This window comes from Bubalus bubalis, chromosome 5, assembly GCF_019923935.1.
Source record: "Bubalus bubalis isolate 160015118507 breed Murrah chromosome 5, NDDB_SH_1, whole genome shotgun sequence".
NCBI classification, from domain to species: domain Eukaryota; kingdom Metazoa; phylum Chordata; class Mammalia; order Artiodactyla; family Bovidae; genus Bubalus; species Bubalus bubalis.
This window is the reverse complement of record NC_059161.1, coordinates 107,414,334-107,423,189: the sequence shown is the minus strand read 5'-3', so window position 1 is coordinate 107,423,189 and position 8,856 is coordinate 107,414,334. Positions and strand designations below refer to the sequence as shown.

Below are 8,856 nucleotides of genomic sequence, written 5' to 3'. Positions count from 1 at the left end.
AGGGAGAATTGAGAGAATAGCATTGACATATATACACTACCGAGTATAAAATAGATGGCTAGTGGGGAGCTGCTGTATAGCACAGGGAGCTCAGCTTGATGTTCTGTGATGACCTAAAGGGGTGGGGTACAGGGTGGGAGGGAGGCTCAAGAGAGAGGGAATATATGTATACACATAGCTGATTCATGTTATTGTACAGCAGAGACTAACACAGCATTGTAAAGCATTTATACTCCAATTTTCAAAAATAAATAAAATTTTAAGTAAAGATTTCAGAAGTTTCTCTTTAGGTATCCCAGGGACATTAGGTACAAATAATATAGTTTATTTAATCAACAAATTGAAACTGAGCAACTATTTTGCATCAGTTTGTGTTTTTAAACAGCAAAGATACCATGGTGAACAAGGCAATGTTTGTGGTCTCATCAGGCTAATTGTCTATGGGAAGGTGGAGGTGGGGTGCAAGTGGGCAGCAGGAGGAGTCAGATTATGAGCAAATAAACAGATACACATGTATAGATGGGAAACACCATCTAGAGTCTTGAATTAAGGAGATGGTACAAGAAGTAACTATGGTTACTTCAGACTGGGTGTTCAGGAAGGATTTTTCTGAGAAGGAGACATTTTAACTGAGAAGAAAATTGGACACACAGAGAGATAAGAATATTCTTCACAGGGGAAAATCCACATGGGGACACTGGACTGAGTGGCCATCTGCAAGCCAAGGATAAAACAAACCTGCCAACACCTTGATCCCGGACTTAAAGCTTCTAGAACTCTGACAAATAAATGCCTATTTTTAAGCCACCTAGTATGGTATTTCTTTATAATAGCCCTACCAAACTAATGCATGGACTATTTACTGAACACTATGAAATATTTTTAAAAGAGTTGGGACTCACGATATAAACATCTCTTTTCAATGCTAAATATAGTCATATCAAATTTGATGGTCAAAAAGCCATACCTAACAAACTTACTTTTACTGAAAGACTAGTCTCTCTTTACTTGAGTCTTTTCCTTAATTCACTGAATTTCAAGACTGTATTAAAAATAATATTCATCAAGATGTCAGGAAGTGAATAGTTTTATGCTTGTGCAGAATTAGTACTTTTGGAGCAAATTTCCCTGGAATTCAGGTCATAGGACAAGTCTTGGAAAGGTCAGAATGGAGGAGGCAGGCTCCATTCTGCCCCCGATTTCCTGGGGGGAAGGCACAGGAAGGCCAGTCTCAGAGCCGGCAGGCTACAGCAACCTCTTTCCTCTTTCTGCTGTTCTTAGCTACCACAAGCATCCAGGCTGTGGGTGAGAGAGAAACTTATTCGTTGTTCCATGTGAGCTTGAGAAAAATGTACATACATCTGTTGTCAGATGCTATTCCATCTCCCAGTTTCAACTGGATCCTTACAGTGCTGCTGCCTGTTTAATTATTATCATTCTGTAATGCCTCTTCTTTATTAAAGATTAAATGTCCCTGGTAAGCTTCCTATGTCCTCTATGTTTTCTGAAATTAATATAATGACCCCAGCTTTCTTTTGAATGTTACCATGGTATGTATTTCTCCATCCTTTTACTCTTAACTTAAATCTTTACATTTAAAATGAGTTTCTTCTAGACAGTGCAAACTTGGTGTTTTTTTCATTATCCACTATGAAAATTTCTGTCTTTTTATTGCTGTATCTATCCGACATACATTTAAAGTGATTGCAGAGCTTTCTCAACTCACCATGGGGTTCTGGGGCCATATCATGACTTAGCCTAGCCTCCCTTCAATGTGTTCAGCATACTTACATTAGCCTACAGTTGGGCAAAATCATCTAACATAAAGCTAGAATCTTGTTTTGATTAAAATATGCAAAGAAAAAAAGCTATTTATAATAAAGTGTTACATACCTCATGTAATTTGCTGAATACTGTGCTGAAAGTGAAAGGCTTTGCAATTGAAAAAGTATGGGCTGTTTACTGTCATGGTCAAATGATTGATGGGGAACTGCAGCTTGTGGCTTTTGACCCGTATTTATTTTAGACCCATGGTGAAGTTGAAAAATCATAAATCAAACTGTCCTAAGTCAGGGACCAGCTATATTAATAAACCTGAGTTAATATCATGTTTATAAGTGTTTTCTACTTGTGCACATGTTGTTTTCTTTGTTTATCTTCCCCTTTGTTTTCTTATTCTCCAGATTTAATTGAGCATTTTCTATTATTCCATTTTCTCTCCTATCTTAATATATCAATTATCCTTCTTTTAAAATATTTACACTGGTTATCCTAAAGTTTACAATGCATGTTTTAATTTAATCGAATCCATGTTCAAATAACTCTATACGATATCATCTGTAGTACAGGGAGCTTGGACAGTTTCTGCTTATTTTCTTCTGTGCTCCTATGACACTGATGTTATTCATTTCACAGAAGCATGCTGTAATTACTAATGCATTGTTGCTACTATTATTTTAAACACACAGTTATCTACTAGATAAATTAAGAAGAATAAGACAAACTTTTTATGACTATTTTTTCCCTCTGATGCTCTTTTTAAAATGTCAGTTCAAGCTTTTGACCTATATTCTTTTTATGGTACAGGGAGGGAGGAAGGAGGAGGGTTCAGGATGGGGAACACGTGTATACCTGTGGCAGATTCATGTTGATATATTGCAAAACCAATACAATATTGTAAAATTAAAAAATAAAATAAAATTCAAAGAGAAAAAAAAAAGAATTTCTTTTAGTATTTCCTGCAAGGCAGTTCTATTGACATCACTCTCTTAGATTTTGTTTGTCTGAGAATGTCATCATTTCACTTTCAAGTTGAAGGATAATATTATCGGATTTAAAATTACAGATTGGTGATTTTTTTGTTTCAACACTTTAAATATTTCACTCCATTCTCTTTGATTGTATGGTTTGCAATGAGAGTCCCTCTGTAATTCTTATCTTTGCTCCTCACGGGTGACACACTTCTCGCCCTTGGCTTCTTTAAGATTTTTGTTGTTGTTGCTGTTTTGTTTTGTTGAAATATACTTGATGTACATATTATGTTATTTTCAGGTGTACAACATAGTGATTCAATATTTAAACACATTATGAAATGATCACCATGATAAGTCTGGTAACCATCTGTCCTCATACAAAATTACTATAGTTTTATTGACCATTTTTCTTATGTTGTGTGTTCCCATGACATTTATTTTATAACTAGATGTTTGTACCTCTTAATTCCCTTCACCTATTTCTCTCATCCCCCACAGCATCTCCTCTGGCAACTGCTCATTTGTTCTCTGTATGTGTGAATCTAATTTTTGTTTTGTGTTTTAGAATTCACATATGAGATCATACATTATTTTTTTTTTTTGAGATCATACATTATTGTCTTTCTCTGACTTATTTCACTTAGATGCATCCATAACATAAATGGCAAGATTTCATTCCTTTTTGTGACTGAGCGACATTGCAGTACTCCATAGAAATCTTTATCCATTTGTCTTGTCAGTGGACACTCTGTCACCATCTTGTCCTTTTTTCTATTTTATACTTCTTAATCTTATATTTTAAATGAGTACCTATGATTCATTTTGTGACAATTTTGTTAATGTTGTGAGGTACACATTGAATCTCTTTGTATATTTGTTTGCTTTTTGAGTATCTAATTATTCCCGCCTCACTGTATTAAAAGCCTGTCATTTCTCCTTTAGATTGCCTTTGTTTTTTTGTCAAAATTATTGTTTCTAGTGTATGTGGATCTATTTCTGGACTCTGTACTTCATTCCATGGAACTATGCATTCTTTGGACTATTTGCATTTTTTATTATTGAGTGAAAAAGTGGTTTATGCATTTGGATGCTAAAAATATGTGCGTGCATGCTCAGCTGTGTCCCACTCTTTGCAACCCCATAGACTAGAGCCTGCCAGGCTCCTCTGTCCATGGGATTCTCCAGGCAAGAATATTTGAAGGGGATGCCATTTTCTCCTTCAGGGGATCTTCCTGACTCAGGGATTGAACCTGTGTCTCCTTTAAAAAAAAAAAAAATGTGCTTCCCAGGCTACAATAGAGGTAAAGAATTTGCCTGCCAAAGTATTTTGGATACCATGTGGACTAGTAACTAAGTTGTGTCCGATTCTTGTGACCCCATGGACTGTAGCCCACCACGCTCCTCCGTCAATAGGATTTTCCAAGCAATAATATTAGAGTGAGTTGCCACTCCCTTCTTCAGGGCATCTTCCTGACCCAGGAATCGAACCCAGGTCTCCTGCACTGCAGGCAGATTCTTTACCCACTAAACTACCAGGGAAGCCCATTTGGATACTAGGTCCTTATCAAACATATTTCTCTTGTTCTATTTGCTGTTTTTTGGCTTTTTTAAACCATCTTGATGATGTGTTTTGGAGGCACTCATATTTTGAACAGCCTGGTACTTTCAGACTAAGAAAGAAAACTTCTCTATTAAGTATAGTATCTCACTTGACTTTCTTTACTTTTATCCAAAACGTAATCATAGTTTTGATAGTTATATTTTTATTACAATGTTCCAGTGTGCCTTTATTACAGTGTTTCAATTGCCCATTAGGTAGCTTAAGGTCATGGAGCATTTTAAACTAGGAAGGAAGAGATCTGTGCTTTCAGAACTTATGCTAACAGCTGTGTACATAGCCAAATAAGAGGGAGTATGTGGGAAAATCCAGAATAACAGCTGGAGTCACCATATTTCAGCATGTAGTTCAATAAAAACCTAAAGTCAGTGTGGCTGTAGACCCTAATGCTGAGCATGTGAGAAATGTGAGAAACTCAAAAGGCTTCCACCAAAGAACAATGTAACTTATAGAGTTATTTATGTAGTGCCTACTGCATACTCTGCACTACACACAGCACTGTGAGAAAAGTTATAAGACAGAAGACATGTTTGTCCTTATAGAACTTATAGTGTCTAGGGGGACACAGGAATTAAAGGGGAAAATGCCTGGTGAGTGTTATGACAGAGGACCTATTGGAAGTTTTGACAACATGTATGATGACAGCTGACACTGTTTGACTATATACCACTTGGCTGGTACTATTCTAACCAATTTTTGTACAGTTTTTAATTTCATCATCAAGACAATGCAATGAAAAAGATGCGATCATTATCATCACTATTTTAGAAATTATGAACCTGAGGCATGGAGTTTAAGCACTGTGCTCAAGTTAGTAAGCGTGGCGGTAGGACTCAAAGCCACACCCTAAGTCTGTATCCCCCAGTCGTTTCTATGATGAGAAGGAATTGATGACCTCAGTTAATTAAATAACTTAATACATTTAAGGGCTCAGCTAGATCCTCAGAACTTTCCAGTAGGGCTTTAAACATAAAAACTTTAGAAAGGAGAAAGCCACTCAAAAATTTTTGAGATAACTCATGAAAGACAGTAACTGAAATTAGTTACTAGAGTCTTTGCAAAATTTATAGTACAGATATGAAGAAACCTATAAGCACTCTCTGGAAATTTTCCATTTAGGATGTGGAAAGACATAGAGTAAGAATCTGTAAATAGATTCTTCTAAAGTAATGAAGATGATAGGAAGATGGGAGTCTACTTTTGCCTCTGCCTTGGGGGATGTAGAGTCCCTGGAGTGATGTGTAAACTGGATTCAAATACTGAGTCCCTAAAGAATTAAACAGAGAATATGGTCCAGAGTGTAAAACCAATTCCCTTTTTCTTTGCACACACATAGACTCTATTCCCTGAGGAGAGACTGAGTAAGCTTCCACCCTGTTTATAATCAAGAGCGCTACATCATTAAACCACATTCAATCTTGTGTGTCTTATCAAGTGGCAAACCTGATAACAATGCTGTTAATTTTTTCCTGATTCTTGAGAAGACTCGAAGTCATAATCTGAAATTAATACATGTAGGTCAGAAAGATTTCCAGGGCATGTCTGAAACTCAGTCTGGGCTGCATCCTTTTAGAATTTAAGGAACCTCAAACCTGAAACTGCCTTTCCAGGACTACAGGGGTAAATACCAAGGGAGAGCACCAAAGAGGGTGAGTTTCTGAATTCTGTTGATTTAATATCTGTCCTGTTTTGGGATGGAAGGCCAGAGGTATCAGATCTTCCACTTTCATTCCTGTTGTGTGCAGTCCTGAGATTTAAGTGAAACTGTCAGGAGAGTATGTTCATGGGAGATAAAAAAGTGTTCAGAGATTGGAGAGGGAGAGGGTGGGATGATTTGGGAGAATGGCATTGAAACATGTATAATATCATATATGAAACGAGTCGCCAGTCCAGGTTCAATGCACGATACTGGATGCTTGGGGGCTGGTGCACTGGGACGACCCAGAGGGATGGTATGGGGAGGCAGAAGGGAGGAGGGTTCAGGATGAGGAACACATGTATACCTGTGGCGGATTCATTTTGATATATGGCAAAACCAATACAATATTGTTAAGTTAAAAAATTAAATTAAATTAAAAAAAAAAGAAAATGCAGTATCTCAGTCAGTAAGTTCCTTCTCCCAGAATGAACTCTCACTTTTCTACATTTATGGATTTTATTCTGTGAAATAGAGCAGTAACTTAACCTCCTCTGGCCTTTTGTCCCTTAGTTTTTGTTTGGAGACAATGTTCCCACTCCTCCATGTATTACTCCTCTAATAGAGGTCAGCAACAGGGAACTAGGGTCTCTACCTTCTAATTTTACTGGTGAAGGAAGGGCTTAAGTGAATGAAGAAACGATGAGATGTGAAAAGGAAGATTCTGTCCTGGCACATCCCTCTCTCTTCTCTTTAGTTTTTTTCTGGCATATTTTGCATATGGCTGCACTGCCCTCTCTCTATAGGCTAAGTTTGTGATATTCTTTGTGTAATTAACGTCTTAAGCCTCTGGTAAGGGAATGTCCATGTCACTCACTATCATGATAATGGTAAAGGCAGATTCTATGGGTCCAGGTTGGCTAGTCTCAGACATGCTCGGTATATACACTTTCATGTAGGATGAGATACTGTCAGAAGGGTTGAGTTGTTCTCTAATGTTACCCTTTTCTTCTGTGTCCACAGATTCCCTTAGTGAAAAATGGCTCCTGGAAATGGTTCTTTTGTGACTGAATTCATTCTGGTGGGATTAATAGACCAACCAGATCTTCAACTTCCCTTGTTCTTCCTGTTTCTAGTAATGTATATGGTCACTGTGTTGGGAAATTTTGGCTTGTTAACACTAATTGTGCTGAATTCACACCTACACACCGCCATGTACTTTTTCCTCTTTAACTTTTCCTTCATAGACCTGTGTTATTCTTCTGTATTTACACCCAAAATGTTGGTAGATTTTTTATCAAAGAAGAATATGATCTCTTATATGGGGTGCATGACTCAGCTCTATTTTTTCTGTTTTTTTGTCATTTCTGAATGCTATGTGCTAACATCAATGGCCTATGATCGGTATGTGGCCATCTGTAACCCACTCTTGTATAACATTGCCATGTCCCCTAAAGTGTGTTCCAGTCTTATGCTTGGTTCTTACTTGATGGCATTTTCTGGTGCCATGGCTCACACTGGATGCATGCTGAGACTGACCTTCTGTGATGCAAACACCATCAACCATTATTTATGTGACATTCTCCCTGTGCTCCAGCTCTCCTGCACAAGTACTTACATGAATGAGCTGGTAGTTTTCATTGTAGTGGGCATCAATATCATTGTGCCCAGTCTCACGATCTTTGTCTCTTATGGTGTCATCCTCACCAACATCATCCAAATATGCTCTACAGAGGGCAGGTCCAAAGCCTTCAGCACCTGCAGTTCCCACATAATTGCTGTTTCTCTGTTCTTTGGTTCAGGGGCAATCATGTATCTCAAACCATCATCTGCTGGGTCTATGCATGTGGGGAAAATCTCTTCTGTCTTTTACACCAATGTGGTTCCCATGATGAATCCCTTAATTTATAGTCTGAGAAACAAGGATGTTAAACTTGCTCTGAGAAAAACCCTGGGCAGGGGAAAATTTTGATTAGGATCAATGTCTCTGTGCAGGCTGTCATAGGACAGAAGAGTCCATGTGTTTATTTTTAATAATTTTAGTGGCAGCTTTCTCATCCTATTTCTCACCATGGGGAAGGAAATCTGACTCTTCTCTCAAATTGTTCCTATTTTTAGGTCTTTTCATCTCCATTGTCACAATTTTCTTATGTTTTCCTTATGTTTCTCATTTAAGAAAAGCATTAAGAAACAAGTTATTCTCTTTTATTTTATTTTTTTTCCTACTTGTAGGTAATTTTTTTTAATTTTATTTTATTTTTAAACTTTACATAATTGTTTTGCCTAATATCAAAATGAATCCACCACAGGTATACATGTGTTCCCCATCCTGAACCCTCCTCCCTCCTCCCTCCCCATACCATCCCTCTGGGTCATCCCAGTGCACTAGCCCCAAGCATCCAGTATCGTGCATCAAACCTGGACTGGCAACTCATTTCATACATGATATTTTACATGTTTCAATGCCATTCTCCCAAATCTTCCCACCCTCTCCCTCTCCCACAGAGTCCATAAGACTGTTCTATACATCAGTGTCTCTTTTGCTGTCTCACATACAGGGTTGTTGTTACCATCTTTCTAAATTCCATATATATGCATTAGTATACTGTATTGGTGTTTTGCTTTCTGGCCTACTTCACTCTGTATAATAGGCTCCAGTTTCATCCACCTCATTAGAACTGATTCAAATGTATTCTTTTTAATGGCTGAGTAATACTCCATTGTGTATATGTACCACTGCTTTCTTATCCATTCATCTGCTGATGGACATCTAGGTTGCTTCCATGTCCTGGCTATTATAAACAGTGCTGCGATGAACATTGGGGTACCCGTGTCTCTTTCCCTTCTGG

At 37.7% G+C, this 8,856-nt stretch overlaps 1 protein-coding gene across 1 annotated transcript; it reads left to right on the top strand.

Moving 5' to 3' along the window:
* Positions 1-7,046: 7,046 nt before the first annotated feature.
* LOC102401605 (olfactory receptor 8B3-like) lies at positions 7,047-7,979 on the top strand. The gene has a single exon (XM_006056094.4). It carries the CDS (start codon positions 7,047-7,049, stop codon positions 7,977-7,979), a length of 933 nt encoding a protein of 310 aa, XP_006056156.4.
* The last annotated feature ends 877 nt before the right edge of the window (positions 7,980-8,856 follow it).